Below are 20,461 nucleotides of genomic sequence, written 5' to 3'. Positions count from 1 at the left end.
ATATCATTGTTCTTTTCAGAAAAGAAGGAAGCAAACTCATTGCATTTGGTGTTGGAGAGCATTTCCCTAGGGAATAGACTAGGAGGGTTTGTTAGTCTCTCAACGGTAGCAAAAAAAGTGTGAGTGTTGTTTAAGTTGCTGTTTATAAGGTTCGAGAAGAATGTTTGTCTAGCTTTACCTAGTTCAGCATTGAACGCATGAAGGCTGTCTTTATAGATGCTATAGTGAATTTCAAGTTTTGTCTTCCGCCACATCCGCTCAGATTTTCTGCATTGTCTTTTCATACTGTGCACTGCTGTTAATTTTCTCCACGGTGATTTCTGTCTGCCAGTCATCTTTCTGACTTTTACAGGTGCAATGTAATCAATGACATTCTTAACTTTTGAGTCGAAGGACTCCAGGAGAAGATCAACAGAGTCTGCAGAAATGCTTGGCATTGAAGATATAGCCTTCATAAATAGCACACTAGTGTTATTATTAATGCATCTCTTTCTGACAGAGACTGATCTAGATTCAGTGGTAGCAGAGATCAATATATCAAATAAAATACAGAAGTGATCAGATAGTGCTACATCCTTGATAACAGTGGATGAAATCTTTAGACCCTTACTGATGAGTTAATCAAGAGTGTGTCCACGATTGTGTGTAGGCCGATGCACATGTTGAATCAGGGCAAAAGTGTTCAAAACTGTTATAATTTATTTTGTAGTTTTGATTTCTGTATTTTCTACATGAACATTAAAATCCCCTGCAATAGCAAAACAGTCAAACTCTGAACAAATCATTGATAGCAGTTCTGTGAACTCTTCAACAAAGGCCGGAGAGTATCTTGTGGGCCTGTAAATAATGATGAATAGAATGCGTGGAGCACCTTTCAGCACAATCCCTAGATATTCAAAAGACAAGAACTGACCAAATGACACTTGCTTGCATTGATAGGCATCTTTAAATAGAGCAGCTACACCTCCACCTCTCCTAACAGCTCTGCAGACACTCATGAAGGTAAAGTTAGGAGGGGCTGTTTCATCGAGGACTGTTGCACTGCAGCTAGCCATGTTAGAAATATAAAATCTAGGTGTTATAAAATCATTGATCAGAAGTGATTTATTTTTTAGTTGTTAGTTGTTGTGGCTGTGTGGCGTTGTCAGTGTCCTTGTGGGTTGTGTTGACCACATGATGACTCTGAAGCTGATAAGATGTCCTGTCGTTACTCATACTTTGTCCAAGTGTGTGTGTGCCATGTGTGTGTGTGCCATTCATGTTGGGTGGACTGGCACATTCTATTGATGGATGACGGAGTGAAAAATAGATATTGTCCTTTAGCACTCTCGCACCAAGTGTGTTTAGGTGAAGGCCATCCAGTTTGAACAGTTGTTTATGGACCCAAAAAAGATTGAAGTTGTCGATGAAGTTGACTCCTTTTAGACTGCAGGTTCTTTGTAGCCAGGTATTCAGTCCGAGCAACCGTGAAAACATGTTAGTTCCCTTCCGGGAACTCGAGCCGCGTCATGGAACGCTATGGGGAACGCCATTGGCGGGCCGCACTCTGAATCATGTCTACAACCAATGAACGACGGGGGTGACGTCACAGGCGCGGTGACGTCACCGACCAGGAAGTATAAAGCACGTGTGTTTGAAGCCCGCAGCAGCGGCTGCAGTCGTGGGGTTCGCAGCTCAATCTGCTGGAGGGTATGGAGATGGGTGAACCCCTATCTCTGCCCTCACTCAGCGGATCGAGCGACCTCCTCCTGGATGCGGAAGCCCGCACTGCGGTTTCTTCCCCCCGGGAGGAGGTCCCTGAGCTTCTCTTGTCTTCCTCTGAGGAGGTTGACATTGAAAGTGTAGAGGAGCCACAACCGCCACCCCGCTCGCCTCACTATGAGGAGCTCGTTGAGGTGCTGACTAACCCGGTAGCCAAATTAAACATCTCTTGGCCCGTGGAAGAATATCATGAGCCGCAGAGAAGCCGACTAGATGATCGCTTCCTGCGGACCAAGTCAGCACCTCACAGACGGAGCCTTCCTTTCTTCCCTGATCTCCATAAAGAACTAGCGAGATCGTCTTTTCTCCCCCGCTGAAAACTATGGTAATGTGGGGCTACACAAGGCTCCGTCCTTGCCCACCAGGCCGCTTAAAGTCATATCTGGCCTGATGGGCAAGGCTTACACGGCAGCAGGTCAAGCCGGTACGTGCCTTCACACCATGGGTATTCTCCAGGTGTACCAGGCTGACCTGCTGAAGGTACAGCATCGGCGAGAAAGTTAGCGTCACAGAGTTGCAGAAAACTGCAGATCTCACTCTCCGTGCCACCAAGGAGGCCGCCCGCGCTGTGGGGCGGTCTATGGCAGCCCTGGTGGCCGCGGAGAGGCATCTCTGGCTGACCCTGTCCGAAGTCAAAGAGAAGGACAGGGTCACGCTTCTGGACGCCCCCCCTGCAACCATCTGGCCTCTTTGGTGCTTCGGTCGACACCGTTGTCGCCAGGCACCAGGAGGCCCGCAAGCTGGCGGCGGCGTTCAGAATTTTCCTCCCTCGCCGTGTGTTCTCCTCTGAGGCTGCTGCATGAGAGCAGCCTCAGCCATGTACGAGCTCCCATAGAGAGGCACAAAAACAGATTGTTGCCTCCCGCGCTCCTCCAGCTAAGCCTAGGGGACCCAGAAAGCAACGCTCTAAGTCGGGGGCTTCCAAGAAGAAGAGGCCCGACCTGAGGGTCGTCCTCCAATCTAGGAAGTCCTCGGCTAAGCGGCCCTGACGGTTGTGGCTCAGGAGATTTGTCAGCTAACCCTGCCAGTGTTACAGGGCGCGGCGATCTCCCGTGAACATCCTCTAGCTGTTCCGCCCGGAAACGTAGCGGCCCTGGAGAGTTCGCAGCCCCCGCGGGGGTCCTCCGAGGAGCTAGTTCAGGAGCTTCCTGCCAGCTCATTGTTACAGGTCTCCGAGTTAGTTCCTCAAGTAAATCCAGACACCAGTCTCGAGAGGCTGGTACCCTTAGTAAACTTTCTGGCAGCGTGGAAACTACTGTCGAATGTTTCTATGTGGGTCCTGCATACTGTAGAGAAAGGTTATGCTATTCAGTTCGGCGCCAAGCCGCCACCTTTCAGCGGGGTATTTCCAACTCTAGTAAGCCCTGAGCAGGGTCTGGTAATGGAACAGGAAGTAGAAACTCTTCTGAGAAAGGAGGCCATCGAGGTGGTCCCTCCTCAAGACAGGGAATCCGGGTTCTACAGCCGGTACTTCATTGTTCCGAAGAAGGATGGGGGGCTTCGGCCCATTTTAGATCTCAGGCTTCTAAACCGCTCAGTCAGAAAACTGAAGTTCAGAATGCTTACAGTCAAGCAGGTCGTGTCACAAATCAGGTCCGAGGACTGGTTTGTCACAATAGATCTAAAAGACGCATACTTTCACGTCTCCATCCTTCTTCAACACAGGAAGTATCTCAGGTTCGCTTTCACGGGCGAAGCTTACCAGTACAGAGTGCTTCCTTTCGGCATAGCTCTCTCACCCCGCACTTTCACGAAGTGTGTGGATGCTGCACTGGCTCCGCTGCGACTCCAGGGCATCCGCATACTCAATTATATCCACGAGTGTCTCATCCTAGCCAGCTAGGAGCAGTTAGCGGTTCAGCATCGAGATGCTGTTCTCGCTCACATGAAAGAGTTGGGGTTAAGACTCAACGCCAAGAACAGTGTGCTCTCTCCGCTACAGAGGACCACTTACTTAGGCGTGGTGTGGAATTCGATCTCGATGCAGGCACGTATGTCTCCTGCCCGGATCGATTCCATACTGACTGCAGTAAATGCAGTAAAGCTAGGCCAGTCACTCACTGTCAAACAGTTCCAAATACTGTTAGGTCTTATGGCGGCCGCTTCCAAAGTGATACCTTTTGGACTGCTGCACATGAGACCACTACAGTGGTGGCTCAGGACCAGGAGGTTCTCCCCGAGGGGAAACCCGTTCCGCAAGATCAATGTCACGCGGCGCTGCCTACGTGCCTTGGCCATGTGGAAGAAACCATGGTTCCTCTCTCAGGGTCCGGTTCTGGGAGCTCCTTGTCGCCGCGTCACGCTAGCGACAGATGCTTCCTTCACCGGGTGGGGGGTGGTCATGAGTGGCCGCTCAGCCCAAGGCCTGTGGAGCGATCACCATCTCTCCTGGCACATAAATTGCCTAGAGATGCTGGCTGTATTTCAGGCTCTGAAGAGTTTTCTCCCAGACCTAAGAAACCGTCATGTGCTGGTCTGTACAGACAGCACCGCGGTGGTTTATTATATAAACCATCAAGGAGGACTCCGCTCACGTCCCTTGTACAAGCTGGCGTACCGGATACTCCTCTGGTCTCAAGAGAAACTCCTCTCCCTGAGAGCAGTCCATATTCCTGGACATCTGAATGTGGGAGCAGACGTTCTGTCGAGGCAGGGGCCGAGGCCCGGGGAATGGATGCTTCACCCAGAGGTGGTGGTGAGGTGAGGTGGTGAGATCTGCAACCTCTACCTTTTGTCCGTGCAAACTAGACAAAAGCTCTTTCAGTCCCTCTTGTCCTGGCAGAACCCCCAGACAAAGGACTAAGACTCCTCGTGAGCCCGAGGGCCGAGGAGTGCCTCTCGCACTGGCTGGCGAACCAGGCAGAGGTCCACAGCTCTCGTGTGCCTAAGGGCCGAGAGCTGTACAGCCCTCTTGTCCGCGGAATGCTAGACAATGGCTCAATTCTCCTCGTGTTCTGGCACAGGATGCTACCAGACCGAGTGTATTTCGGTCCCTCTGGTTTCTGGCCTTTCCCAGACCAGGACTAAGACTCCTCGTCTGCCTGAGGGCTGAGGAGTGCCTCATGCACTGCCTGGCTACCATGCAGAGGCCCCTACTGTCTTCCCCGTGTGCCCGAAGGCCGGGGATTGCAGTGCCCTCTTGTCCGCGTAATGCTTGACAATGGCTTATTCTCTCGCGTCCTGGCGTAGCTCCAGGCCGAGCCTTGGATCCCTCTTGTTCTGGCTGAACCCCCAGACAAAGGATCACCCTCTCCTCGTGTGCCTGCGGGCCGAGGAGCCTCTTGAGGTCGAGTTCACTGTCCTCCTGGGTCTACGGACCGAGGCCTACCTACACCATCTGTCCGCCGAGTGCTAGACAGTGGTCATTCGGTCCCTCATGTTCTGGCTAACTCCCAGACAAAGGACTAAGACTCTGCGTGTGCCTGAGGGCTCGCTCTGGCTGGCGACCAGACAGAGGAAGACTACCATTCCTCGTGTGCCCAAGGGCCGAGGACTGCAGGGCCTTCTTGTCCGCGTAATGCTAGACAAGGGCTCTCTCTTTTCCACCCTGGTTGAGCAGACACTGCGCAGGGTTTGGAAATTATGGGGGCGTTGGTAGTCTCGTTCCCCATAGCGTTCCATGACGCGGCTCGAGTTCCCGGAAGGGAACGTCTCGGGTTACTAATGTAACCTTAGTTCTCTGAGGGAACGAGACTCCGCGTCTCGGACCATAATTCCCGCACCCTGCGGCGCTCGCTTCATTCCTAAGAGCTGCCGTTGGCTTAAAACGCACGTGCTTTATACTTCCTGGTCGGTGACGTCACCGCGCCTGTGACGTCACCCCCGTCGTTCATTGATTGTAGACATGATTCAGAGTGCGGCCCGCCAATGGCGTTCCCCATAGCATTCCATGACGCTGCGTCTCGTTCCCTCAGGGAACTAAGGTTACATTAGTAACCCGAGACGTTCCCCTTGCTGGGAGTGGTCCACTGATGAACGATTGAATTTCAAGTCTTCAAGTGTTTCAATGAGTTCACCGAAATCCTTCTTTTGGAGTTCTGACTGCTCTTTCCGAATATCGTTCTTTCCCACATGGATGATGATTCAATTTGCAGTCTCGCTCCCTGTTTGTGCCTTCGATTTGTGTATCGATCAGTTTTGGCTTGTTCCTCTACACTTCTAAACTGTCGATATTGACTAGATTCACAGGACACACCGGCTGTATGCTGAGGGGGTCTGTGAAGATGATCTTCTGTGTTTTCCGCCTGTTTTGGAAGTCCAGCAAGTAACTTTGTTTCTAAAACCACAATCCTTTGTAGAAGTCTGTGGCAGTTTGTGCAGCAAGTAGATTCCAGAAGAGGCATTTTCTTTCTTGTCTGTTGAAAGTAGGCAGCTGTGTTTTCCCATCTCCGGAATGTAAGCTGCTGGCAGTGGGAGGCAAAAAGTCTCCTTTTCTGTAATGTTTGTATCAAAAATGCGTTGTCTGAGCACTGTGCTGATCTGCTGAAGTTAAAATCTTAGAAAGATGTAAGAAAAGTTCATAAAACAGGGAGCAAAGCGCGGAGCAGTAAGCAAGAGCGTCCAAACATTATCAAAGCCGGGAAGCTTGTATTGTACATTATAATAGTTCTAGAGTCTGCACATTATTAAGTTCAATTACATAAAAGTAAGTCTAATTACATTACAGGAAAAATAAGAGAAGTTCCTTATTTAAATGTATCAAGGGAAAAGTGATTAAACTGCAATAACTAATTACTTAGTAACTACTTACACTTAACACTGACTGGGGGGGAGTGTGTCTGTTCTTCACTCCTGATATTTTACATTCACACCTTCATTGCTGTGTACTTTTTTTGCATTGTGAATGATTTGTAGATTGTACACACACTAAAAAAAATCTCTGTATTTTAGTATTTTTGCGTATTTCCTATTTATTTCCAATGGTGGACATTTTTGACCACGAACAGCACAAGTTGACTATTTTTTATAACCATTTAGATTTTTCGAATCAGGTCCACAATTTTAGTCTCATTATTAAGTGCAGTATAGACGGTTTCATCGGGCGCACGCGCCTGGACCTAAGTTAACTTCCGGTCTGTGTTTGTTTATCAGTCTGGTTCGTATCGCGGGCTACAAACATAGCTAATAATCAGTAATGAAGTTGGTCTAAGGTTATTGTGCTGTGGTATGTGTTTCCCAAACATTTATTTATTTGTGGCGACCTGCCACGATATTAAAACCGACTGATTTTCCAATAGACTTCGTTGAATAATGTAATGCACGTTTAAAAATCAAACCGAGGCTTGGGTGTTTTTATATCACTGTATTTCTGAAGAAAGACTGTCTTTAGAAAATGTCATTTTCATTTCATCCTGATTCCTGCATAAGGCAGCGTTTTTAAATTAAGAGCTGCTTTGTCTATAGCCGTTACCGGGGAAACCTCGTTTCTCTTGCTCAAAGCACCTCCTGCTGGCAGAGAATGCGTTTGCATTTTTAATAAATCAGTCTAATTTACACAGCCAACATATTTCGCTTGTTATTAAAAAAAAATAATCTACTCTAGAAGGACTTAGCTGTTGTTATTGATTCTATTTGGACGTCTACCGGAAGTTAAGTTTGGGCCACAAAAGCGCGCATGCGCAGTAACGTTTGTTTATGTTGTTGCCGTTGAAACCGTCTATAGACATGTACACACCTTAATCACACTATTACCATTGTGTGTGACTTTTTGACGTCAAACAAAAGAGCATGGCTTCAACAATGCCATCATCTATTTGCATGTATAGCATGACAAATAAATAACTGCACTTAAAGATTTTGTGAAAATAAAAATGAAATACCCCAAGCTGTATATGGCACCATAACGAAGATCAACTATATGTTAATACGTGAAATTCAGGAGGTGATGTCGGATGGTGTCGCATGACATGTAATGACATGTAAAACAGTAACATGAAAGGAATATTCTAAACGCAACTCATGTAAACACCCTAATCAGAATATTTTCTTATTCAGAATAAAGTAAATAATTAGATTACTGAACTCCATGTAAATGTAGCCAGTGATTCTCCACAGGGGTTTACTCTCACCTATGTTAAAGTCAGTTGAAAACAGTTTTTATTAGTCTTTTTTAAATTGTTCAAGTTTAATAGGGTTAAGCTCTGAAGAAACCCCCCTTTTAGAAACCTATAAAAATGCAGAGCTGAAAAGAGTTTCAGAAATTCTGTCCAAGACGCAGTTCAGTGGAAAAACAAAAAATATCTGCATCTTCAGTATTCATGATTGGAAAATACTAGTTCATATGATACTGACATGTCCTGTACTGCATCGATACTACACTTACAGTATCATGTATATCAGAAGTTTTCTTTCTTTTTCTTTCTTTTTTTTTTTTTTTGCTAACAAAGCTCAAAACAATTGTTCAATGTTATTATCATACATTTTTCTCTGCCTATAGCTTCATAATCCAAATAACGTTTGAGCACTTATATCCTCATGTTAAGAGTGAAATTACTTCTTGGTCTTATTGTTTTCCTGCAGCTGTGAATCGTGAAGGACGATGGCATCTGTTAAAGATCTGCTTGAGAACACACTGATGGACCTGGTAAATGCTGATCTGAAGCGGTTTCAGTGGCACTTAGAGAAAGATCATGAATGTGTATCAAAGTCTGAAATGGAGAATGCAGATAGGATAAAAACAGTGGATAAGATGGTGGGCTGTTTTGGAGCAGAAGAAGCTGTGAAGATCATGGTGGACATCCTGAGGAAGATGAACCATAATGATCTGGCTGAACAGCTGGAGAACAAACACAAGCAAGGTAATGTTTATTTTACTGTGACTGTAATGTGATTTTCCATTTGAGTAGTGTGCAGTCTGGGCCCTGGACTTTCTGGCACAGAGTGGCCCTCCGCACCCCACCTGCAACACACCACACCATAAACCCTCCAGCTCATTATGCACAGGGCAATTTTTAACACCAGTAACACTTAGTAGCATAAAGAAAATAATACAATACAGGAGTAAAATACTTTATTTTTCCTTTTTATAATTAACATTAATGAATGACTAGCATACTTATTTAGAATTTGTATTTCCTGGAGTATATAACAAAAAGTAAATAATATAGAAGAATTAAAAAAAATATATATTTTTATTTCTTTTAGAGGGAAAGTTTAGTATCACTAAAGTTAAATACCTGCCATAATATCAGTCCAAATGACACAATGCTCAGCTCTGCTCTAAAACTGTTACAAAGGGACGACAGAGATGAGGATCCAAACGCTAGCTTTATTGTGCAGATGGTAGACAGGACAGGCAGGGTCAAACATCAGCAAACAGGAGCCTGGATGAGGAAGGTAGCACTCCTGCGTGGGCGGCGACCTGATGACGGGGATGTCGCTTGGGGGGAATGTGACGAGTCTGCTGCCTCCCCCCAATTATCATCACCACCCCGTCCCTTATTCGCCACCCTTGTGTAGGGGTGTGGGTGTGTAGGGGAGAGGAGGGGCGAGTAATCGGGCTGGCGGTGTGTGATGAGGACACGTGAAGGAAATGAAGCCTCATCACCGCCGCTATTTTAAATCCCGAGCGCGCCTCTCCTCAGGAGACCGGTCTCTCCCTCGTGCATGCACGCTGGTGTCCTCGCGAGTCCAGGAAGGGGTGAAGAGGGAATCTCGTGCCGCCAGGACGGCTGAAGACCGCACCAGAGACGGCCGACGGGCCAGGATGCCGGGCCGTATTCCCCGCTGGAAGCTCCGGACAGCTCAAGAGGGACGAAGCCGCAAGAGATGCCGCCGCCCCTAGCACCCCGGTCCAGCGCGGGGAGCGTGTGCGGCCGCCGGACTCTGCCCCTTACCTGGACCCTTCCCTATTGGACACTGCCCATCCTTCACGAAACCCCAGCACTCGAGGACACCAGATCCCCCTTTTATTTGGACACTTTATTTCCCTTTTGGACACTTTTCCCTTCATTTTCTGTTTAATAAAAGCCTCTCCGAGGCCTGACGCCACATCCACTGTGTCTGTCGTTTGCCTCTCCCGCCACACAGGTTACACATTGATTATTTTTCACTCTAACCTCTTTCTCTACCTGTCTGTTCCTCGCACATATCCTCAATGTTTGTAGTTCTAACCGAATTCTCGTTTACCGCGCAATGTGTTGTGGGCAATATTAGCCGTTAGAGTGTGCATTGATCCGCACTTCGAATTCCGAAGTTAAGTAGTAGACCATCTTGGAATCTTTGGAATACTTTTTTAAACATACTATGATTTGGGACATACTAATTCTATTTTCGAATACTATTTAGGACAGATAGTATGCAAATTGGGACGCAGCACCTGTTTATATGGCTGCCAAACAGGAAGTAACCAGCGAAGTAGCAGAGGGAGCAGCAACAGTCTGAACCGGGAAAGGGCTCCCTCTGCTGGCCTGGTGTAACAAAAACACTTGGGATGTAGTGCAGAAAATTGACTTTTTTATGGTGCATTTCTATTAGTCCTTCAGAAATCATTCTGATTTGCTGCTCATAAAACATTTCTGATTATTATCAGTGTCGAAAGAGGTTGTGCTGCTTCATATTTTTATGGAAAATGTAATACATTACAAAATATATATAAAATATATATATATATATTAAAAATATATATAAATTATTTTATTCAACAAGGTTGCATTAAATTAATTTAAGTGACAGTAAAGATATACTTACTACAATTTATTTATATTTTAAATAAATGCTGTTCTTTAACTTTGTTTACATCAAATAATTCTAGAAAAAGTAAAGTATCACAGTTTCTACAAAAATATTAAACAAAAACAGTTTTCAGTATTAATAATAATAAGAAGAACCATTAGCAATAATCGATCAGAAATAATAACTGTTAACAATTAAGTAGTATATTAGAATAATAATAATATACTAATTATAGAATAATCATTTGTGAAGAGCCATCTGACACTGAAGGCCAAAGTAATGATTCTAAAAATTCAGCTTTGATCACAGAAATAAATAACATTTTAAAATAACAGACAATCACTTTAACCAAAAAGCACTTTTTAGTGTTATAATTTATTTACCGTATTTATGGTCATAATAATTCAGCCTTCTTTCAAAAAATAAATAAAAAGTCTTAATTATTTCAAAAATTTGACTGCCAGTTGTATATAAAGTAATTCATATAAAATAGCAATTTTTTTTATTATAGCCTAATATGTAAACTTTTTTTATCACATCACTTGCAAGTGAAAGTCTTCAGATTTACAATGTTCTACAGTAATTTGAGATTTATTTTTTAGGCTTATGTGTTTTCATTTTTTAAACATTTTCTTAGGCACGTGAAATTATAGATAGTGATTTACAAAAATTCACTTTTATCTTACGCTGCGATAAATATCGTAAATGGCATTAAGAAATCCCAATAGGCCAGCAGTATTTTGCAGTCAGTAAAAGCCTCCTTCATAGATCGGATGTGTTTTTGTAAGAAAAATATCCATATTTAAAACGTAAGAATCACTTTAATTTAGTTTGCACAGTTGTACATGGGATTTGCTACTGTGGCAGGACTGTAACATGGTCTAAACTGTTTGCCAATCGCAACGCAGTGGGACTGCTAACCAATCACAACACATTTGGTTTTTCGGAAGGTGGGCCTTCATCAAACCTGGAACTAATAGAGCCATTTGTGCCAGCCTGGGGAGAAAACTATTGTAATAATGTAAATTATGTAAAAAAAAATAATGCGTTATTCGAATCAAGCTAGTGCAACCCCAAAACAAAATGAAGACTTTTTAAAAGAGCACAATAGGACTCTCAATAGGACAGAAAACTGTCTCATCATGTTTCGCTGCTTACAGTTCCTCAGCTCTGTGAATCGTAAATCCCAACTTCTACACTTTGATTGGCCATTTCAAACATTTAAACATTGACAAGCATTTTTGAGCCACTGCATTGAGCTGGAGCGAGATAAATTAATTAGTATTTTTGGCCACATGGGCCATTCATCTCAGGACCGATGGACGAATTTAGGCTACATACATTAACTATAATTCATTCTTCTATATATTTACACAGTGGGCCGGCCCCTTTGGCATTTGCCAGAATTTCCAGATGGCCAGTCCACCCATGCCAGTGTGATGATTGACATAAATGTACCTCTTTGCTGATGTGATTGTGTGATATATGTATCTCAGTGAGTATTTCTCTCTCTTTCTCACAGCTCAGGCTAAGGAAATTATGAACACATCTGTCCCTGTTGGAGCTGATACACATCAAATCTCAGGTACATAACAATCACTGTCTGTCAATGGAAAGAAGAGAAAATTTAACTGCAGCAGCAATTACTGGGCCAGTCACATCATCGGCAGCTTTTATACAAATATATAGAATAAAACAGTTTGTCCCCAGTGACACCCAGATTACAACAGTATGAAAATGTTAACCAATAGGTGGCACTGTCACTAAATTAATTCAGGCTACTGCTAACAGATACATTTGAAAACAGCATTTTCATTATATGTTTTCCAAACGTTTTTCATCCACACTGAATCGTTGAAGAACATTAAATTATCTTTACTGCACATACAAAAACTCATAAAACCTTACTGAGGTGTTTTTATACTGTACATGCTCGACAAGCCAGTAAAGTTTTTATTATGCTATATGACTGGAGTTTTACTTTTAATAACTGGTTAGGGCTATGTTTTGGTAACGCCTGACAATTATGGCAATAAAGTTTTGACATTATGATTGTATTGTGTGATGATAAATGAGCTGTTTTCATTTACAAATGAAACACCATAGTATTTATATAGGCTAGTCTATTAATTACACCAAACAAAATACAATAAATGTTAAATTCAACCTTTAAACTGCATCCCAGTAAAAATCACAGTCATATAGCATATGTCAAGCATTTACAGTATGGTTTACATATAGAGCGTTAAGTAAAGGCCACGACATAAGGATGTCATTACCTCGACAAAATGATCTTGTGACCATAACATTATATAACCACAACAAAATTAAGTGAACCGAACAGGTCACTGCGCGGTCACCATAAGATACATTTGAAAACAGCATTTTCATTATAAAATGCTCTCCGTTTGCAATAGTTTAATAGTCTGAATCGTTGAAAAACTTAAAAGTCGCCTTACTGCGCATGTGTAAAACCTCATAAAAGCTCACTGAGCTGATACAGACGAAACAGTCATAGTATGTTTATATGCAGTTCTTTTGCACAATAATTTTGTTTATAAAAATGTCTCAGCAATCACTGACGCATCCAGGTCGCAGTCACTCACCATTATATGTTTGATCTTGAATGCAACTGCCCTCATGTTTTGTCACAGGATAGCAATTGTGAGTAAATTTTCTGTCAGCTTGCAGGACTGTAATATTAAGAGTGTACAAGGTAACATTTTTATATGTGTGGATGGAAGGCCAAATCAAAGAGAAAAATGTGTTTTCAAACAAAACCATATTAGTGTGGACAAGGGCTCTATATCACCAAGACATGTTTATAATCACACAGACAAAAGTTAATCTACGCAGGTTAAAACATTTTGTAAATTCAGCCTCACATCCTGTTTAATGTGCTAGATGATGTCGAAACCATTATGTTTAGATGTTCTGAATCAATCCAATAAATCATCTGTAAAAAAAAAAAAAAAAAAATATATATATATATATATATATATAAAATCCAATATATCATCTGTAAAAACCATAAAATTATATTTTTTGAAAAAAAAATTGTAAATTGAAACCTAATTGTTGATGTACAGTGCTGTTTCCATCAGTATGAATTGATAATGCACCAGTTATAAATAATGATGATAAGAAAAAAATGTCAATTTTTTTTCTTCATTTTTTTATTATAGAGCTGGAAAACTTCTTGAAAACTCACAAAACCAAAATGAAGAAAGTAAAATATATTTTTGAGGGCAACAAAGAAACTGACACAGATCTGAAGGCTGTTTACACAGAGCTGTTCATCACAGAGGGAGATATGAAAGATGTCAATCAGGAACATGAGATTCTGAAGATTGATGATGCTCTTAAGACCCAGAAATCACAGGACAAACCAATCAAATGTGAAGATATATTTAATGAACTGAGGAGAAAGAATGAGGAGAAGATAGCGCTGACCAAGGGAGTCGCTGGCATTGGGAAAACTGTTTCTGTGCACAAATTCATCCTGGACTGGGCAGAAGATGAAACCAGTCAGGATATAGACTGTGTGTTTCTGCTTCCATTCAGAGAGATCAACATGATTAAAGACAAAAAGATCAATCTCCATGAGTTTCTGATGAGGTTCTATCCTGATTTGAAGGGCCTGGAGAATTCAAAGTTATATACAGAATCTAAACTTGCGTTTATATTTGACGGACTTGATGAGAGTCGCCTGCGTCTAGATTTTAAAAGTAAGTCAGTGGACACTGTTGAGGAAAGATCATCTGTAGATGTGCTGTTCACGAATCTGGTCAAAGGGACTCTGCTTCCATCAGCTCTTGTCTGGGTGACATCACGACCAGCAGCAGCCAATCAGATTCCTCCTCGATGTGTAGGTTTGTTCACTGAGGTGCGAGGATTCACTGACCAACAGAAGGAGGAGTACTTCAGAAAGAGAATCACAGATCAGACACTGGCCCACAGAATCATCAAACACATTCAGACGAATCGTAGTCTCTACATCATGTGCCACATTCCTGTGTTCTGCTGGATCACTGCCACAGTACTTCAGCATATTCTCATCCGGACCAATGAAGAGAACATCAGCACAACACTCACTGAAATGTACATCCACTTCCTGCTGATACAGATGAACTTGAAGAACCAGAAGTATGATGGAAAAAAACAAAGACAACGTACAAAGCTCCTACATTCAAATAGAAAAATGATTAGGAAATTAGCCAAGCTAGCATTTGAACAGCTGAAGCGAGAAAACATTGTGTTTTATGAGGAAGATCTGAAAGCATGTGGTATTAATGTGAGTAAAGACACTGAGTTCACAGGAATGATCGCTGAGATCTTTAAGAAAGAAGATGGCCTTTATGAGACAAAGGTTTTCTGTTTTGTGCATCTGAGTGTTCAAGAGTTTCTCGCTGCAGTGCATGTGTTCATCTGTTACCTGAACAAGAACATGACAGAGCTTCAGTTTTTCTTTGAAGATTCACAAAATACAATCAGACAAAAGCTTCATTACTTCCTTAGAAATGTCAAATTTCATGAGTTAACAGAGAGTGCCACTGATAAAGCAATGCAGAGTGCGAGAGGACATCTGGACCTGTTCCTGCGGTTTCTGATGGGAATTTCACTGGAGTCCAGTCAAAAGCTACTCAAAGGCCTGATCAAACACACTCAAGACACCACAGAGAGCATCAGACAAACAACTGAATACATTAAACAACAACAACAAAATGAGGATATCAGAGATGAAGCTTTAGTCAACCTATTCTACTGCTTACTGGAGCTCAAAGATCATTCATTATTTGAGGAAATCCAGAGTTACATCAGTTCAGATGAAGGTTCAGGAAGAGATCTCTCCTCTTCAATGTGCACATTGCTGACTTATGTACTGCTGATGTCAGAGAAGGTTCTGGATGAGTTCAACCCAAAGAGGTTCACGTCAAAACCTTACAACTATAGGAGACTCATTCCAGCTGTGAGATGCTGCAGAAAAGCCCTGTGAGTAATGTCTTCTGTCTTCTGTCTGGTTTGACATTCACATTTGCTGAATCACTGTTCAAATATGTGGAGGACTAGTTATGGGATGATTTTAGACTTAAATTGATTAATAGATTCACTCACAATTATCCATGTGCTGCATACATTTTACGCATGTATCTTACTAACCACAAACAAATGCCTTTCAGTGTGAGTCAGTGTAATTCTGGATTAAATGATCATCCAGCGATTTACAAACACAGACATGTTCGCAAATTAAAAAAGTTCTGTTCTAAATTCATAAATCATAAATTTCTCATGCAAGAAGGATTCTGTGCATTTGTGGATCAGGTGACACGCATGCATTTATTGACATCTTGTTCAATTCAATCTTGTGCAGTTCATTTGGATTTTGAGACTTCATTTTTGCAGTTTCCTGCATTTTACACACAAACTAGGCTCAGTGTAATTGATCACAATCTTTAGTATTGTTGTTATTATTACTATTATAAGTGTCTGTTTTCGGTCCACGGTGGTATTAATCTTTTAAGACATCATAATACTTTGGATAGTTGTATATATATTTAAAATTAAATAAAGTACACAACTCTTAATAACCATTGTATTTTTATTAATAATACTAAAATACATTTAAAACACGAACATCTCAGAATTAGTTGAAATATTGACAAAACTACATACATTGAAAAAAATTAACAATAAATTGTAAATTAGGTTTGTTTATAGGGCTGGGCGCGTCGCGGCTGGTATGGTGCCCCCCTGGGAGTTGGTGCCCTACGCAGACTGCTTACTCTGTGTATAGGGAGAAGCGGTACTGTAGTTAGAATAGTGTACATATGTGCATTCGTGCAGTCAAACTGTAAACATAAAAAAGTTCACAATTAATATTTAGTAATGTTTTACATCACATATGCATTAAGCATTATCACATTTAATGCAAACAGATTTCTGGAAACACAGACTTACGTTAAACTTTGTTTACTAACTAAATGCAACTTATTGCATGAATATCTCAACGTTCAGTAACATAATAAACAACATATGTCTACACAAACAGCAAACACAAGTGTATAATATTAGTAATCACAAATAGCCATCTACAGAAAGATATATCAGTATCCTCAGATTACTCAACACAAATATTACTCACCACGCTGGGAATATGTAGTATATGTATATACTTTCACGTATAATCATTAGAAGTTTTTTACAAGCTACGGCCGAACAACAGATAGCTCTCTGCCTTAGTGATCACATGAGTTCACAGAAACAACCTTCTTAAAGGGGCAGCGCCCAATAATGATAAAAAAGATGATAAAACAGCCATGTAGGATGATTTTGAAGTTGGAGAAGAAAATGAGATGGGAGTTTTTTTTTTTTTTTTTGACATACCCTAACTGTTATGAACCGAAAAATAAACAGTTCAGGCAGAGCAAGCTTCATTAAACTGCATTTTGGTTCAAATTCATAAATATAATTGCTTTATGACTAAAGAAAGAAAGACATGAACATCATGGATGACAAGTGGTTGAGTCCATTACCTTTTGTTCTGAAAGTGAACTAATCATTTAAGACTGGTTTTATTAACTATAAGATAACTCAAGTTATGTGTTCAAAGTCATGCTCCGTTAAACAGACAAACATTAAAGGGTAAGTCTGATGAATTTAAATCCACTTTGCATTCCCACAAAATCTGTAATATGTAAATGAACAATATTCAGATGATGCAAAGCATTACTTGGCTGACAAATAAATAGAGATATCTCATGGAACTTAAAGTTCACATGTTCACACATATTACCATCATAGTAACAACACAAAGCAGGTTGAAAATCACCAAACTTGCTTTAAAGTCCCCCTGAAATCAAAATTAAAGTTTTTTTGGCTTTTAGTATGATTATATTAGCCTTAAGGTTATCTATAAGCCAGTGTGCTGCAAAACAAAGAAAAAATTCACATTTACAAGATATGGGCATTCAAAACTTCAAAAAATATAATTTCCGCCTATATGGATCAAGGATTTGGATGATATCACCGTGCACTTCAGTTTCAAATCAATCGTTCTGTCCAATCAAATGCTCCCTAGAGTCCCTAGTGTCCCGCCCCCTACACAAAGACGCAGAGGAGATCATAAGCGCTCATATGTGGGTCGGCATGTTTTAAACTACACAGCCTCAGCATGATAACAATCTCTATTTCGTTTTAGCAAGTTTCATATTGAATCTGTGCGGTAATTTATTAGTCTGTGGCTGTCATAAGCTCACAAATGCGGCTTTACCGAGCTCAACGGCTCTTGCCCGAGCAGATATAAATGAAACGCTATTGGCTATTCAAAATTAGTGGGCGGGGCTGGGCGATATGTTTTTGTTTCAGTTGAAAGTACATCACCACATTGAATAAGGCTGCATGTTTCAAGGCGCTTCAGTGGACCTTTAAGGCGATGATTACAATACATATTATTTATCTAGTTTGTATGTCCATCTATAGTTGGTCTCATCTGGAGTCTTAATGAATGTTGTCAACATCTGAAGTGAGGCTGGGTCCAAACTGTAGTAACACTGGGACGGACAACCGGAGAGATAGAAACAGGAAAACAGAAGAAAGATTAACAATGTTTATATTATTTCAGCCAGAAGAAGATCATGTGCATTTATTACTATTTCATCACTGGAGTACAACGTTATGAGATGTGTTATGTGAATGCTTGGCTAAAAATATGCAATTTTAATCTAGATTTAAACAGAGACAGTGTGCCTGAGCCCCAAACATTATAAGTCTGTTCAAGGGTTTAAGAGTAAAATTCGAGAAAAAAAAACTTATCCAGCATATTATTTGTCTTCAGTATTCAGGGAACAGACACAGTCTCTATGGACTGGACAATGTATGCCACAGTATTATTGAAATGGGAGGAACATCTAAACCAGGGGTGCCCAATACGTCGATCGCAAAGGTGGTGTGGGTAGATCGCACGGCATAATTAGACGTCAAATAAAGTAGACGATCAGCCAATGTAGTCAGCCAATCATCCGTCCTCACTATTAATTTTGTCACTTGATTGACGTACAAGGCAGCCAGTCTAACATCTGTCCTTTTATGACACGAATCACCGCTGATGAACGTGCATACAGCCCGAGTCATCAGAGTAAAGTAATTACAAAAAAATGTACTTGTATGTAGTTGTATTGTGCAATAAGGGTTCATGTAGTTAGGCAAGCTACACCAACATATAAAGAATTCTCAATATATTGGCGGGGAATAGCACGACAGAACAAGAGGTTTAGGTGAGCCCCGGAGGGTGCGTTTATTGACAATAGTGCAGAAGTGAAGGAGATAATACGGGGAAAGGGCGATGTGGCGTCTTCGGTGCTCGGTGTCTCGTGAATCCTCTGTCCCTTCGTGCTCTTTGGTGACTGTGGCCAGTGAGGGGTGAGTGCAGGAACGTGCGGTCACCCCGAGTGAAAGCGGTCCAGGCTGGGTGCGGCCCAATCGTCACGGCGAGTCTGTGAAAGGAACGATAGAGAGAGACGGTAAGTGTTTTAGCTCTTTGGAGAAGCTTCTCACCCTTCTGTCCTTTGGGGCTCGTTTATAAAGGAGATCTTGCCGTGATCGATTGGTCCGTGTTGAGCAGTTGCAGGTGTTCCTGATGAGTTGCCAGGGCGACGCTGATTGTTCCTCGGGACTCCCGCCACACTCCCCCCCCCAAGCGACGTCCTGGTTCTGGAGGAGAGAAGAGAAGGGGGAGACTGGGGGTGGGGGGGAAGTGACCCCTGACAGACCTGCGTATGCTGCCCAGGACCGAGAGAGCCCGTCTGCGTTGGTGTTGCTGGTGCCGGCTCGGTGGCGCACATCGAAGTGGAAGTCCTGGAGCGAAAGGAACCACCTTGTGACTCTGGCGTTCGTGTCTTTTGCCTGGGCCATCCACTGTAGGGGGGCGTGATCTGTAAAGAGAGTAAAATGTCGACCCAGTAAGTAATATTTTAGCTCCAGGACTGCCCACTTGATGGCGAGGGCTTCCTTTTCCACGGCCGCGTATTTCCTCTCGGCCTGGGACAGCTTACGGCTGATGTACATGACAGGATGCTCTTCTCCCTCCTGGACCTGGGAGAGCACGGCTCCCAACCCCGTGTCAGAGGCATCCGTCTGGAGCAAGAAGGGACAGCCGAAGTCTGGAGCTCTCAGGACGGGTTCCGTGGTCAAGGCTTCCTTAATGCGTGTAAAGGCCCTCTCCGCGTAACCATTCCAGTGGACCCGTTCTGGCTGTCCCTTCCTGGTCAGGTCCGTCAGGGGGGCAGCTATAGAGGAGAAACTGGGGATAAAACACCGGTAATAGCCCGCCAACCCCAAGAAGGCACGTACCTGGGTCTTGTTGGTGGGCCGGGGGGTGTCCAGGACGGCCTTTACTTTGTTTTCCTGTGGTCGTATGAGTCCTCTCCCGACCGTGAACCCCAGGTAGCGTGCTTCGTTGTAGGCTAGGTGACACTTGCGGGGGTTGGCGGTCAGCCCAGCCCGACGGAGCTCGGACAGCACCCTGCGGAGCCGCTCCAGGTGGTCCTCCCATGCCTCCGAGTGGATGACTACGTCGTCAAGGTACGCCGCCGCGTATGTCTGATGGGGGCGAAGGACGACATCCATGAGGCGTTGAAATGTTGCGGGTGCCCCGTGCAAGCCGAAGGGAAGGGTCCGGTATTGCCAGTGGCCAGACGGAGTGGAGAAGGCTGTTTTTGGTCGGGCTTCGGAAGAAAAGGGGACTTGCCAATAGCCTTTTGTCAGGTCGAGTGTTGTGATATACCGGGCCCTTCCCAGGCGCTCCAGGAGTTCGTCCACTCGGGGCATGGGGTAGCTGTCGAAGGCAGAGACTTCATTGAGGCGCCGGTAGTCATTACAGAAGCGCAGGGTGCCGTCTGGCTTCGGGACGAGGACGATCGGGCTGGACCAAGGGCTCCGGGATGGCTCAATTACCCCCAGTTTGAGCATTTTTTGGACCTCCTGCTCTATAGCCTGCCGGCGGGCCTCTGGGACTCGATAGGGCCGTTGC

General features: G+C 43.2%; 1 protein-coding gene across 1 annotated transcript in view; it reads left to right on the top strand.

Annotated features, from left to right (window-relative positions):
* The first annotated feature begins 8,299 nt into the window (after window positions 1-8,299).
* The window catches only part of LOC141333054 (NACHT, LRR and PYD domains-containing protein 3-like), a 68,666-nt gene continuing 56,504 nt past the window's right edge, over window positions 8,300-20,461 (top strand). The window contains exons 1-3 of the mRNA XM_073837999.1: window positions 8,300-8,558; window positions 11,957-12,019; window positions 13,620-15,426. Coding sequence (XP_073694100.1) covers window positions 8,300-8,558; window positions 11,957-12,019; window positions 13,620-15,426 — 2,129 coding nt within the window. The remainder of the gene's footprint in view (window positions 8,559-11,956; window positions 12,020-13,619; window positions 15,427-20,461) is intronic.

Source organism: Garra rufa, chromosome 4 (genome assembly GCF_049309525.1).
Source record: "Garra rufa chromosome 4, GarRuf1.0, whole genome shotgun sequence".
Lineage (NCBI taxonomy): Eukaryota > Metazoa > Chordata > Actinopteri > Cypriniformes > Cyprinidae > Garra > Garra rufa.
The sequence above is the reverse complement of the archived record's forward strand: the minus strand, read 5'-3'. Positions and strand labels throughout refer to the sequence as shown.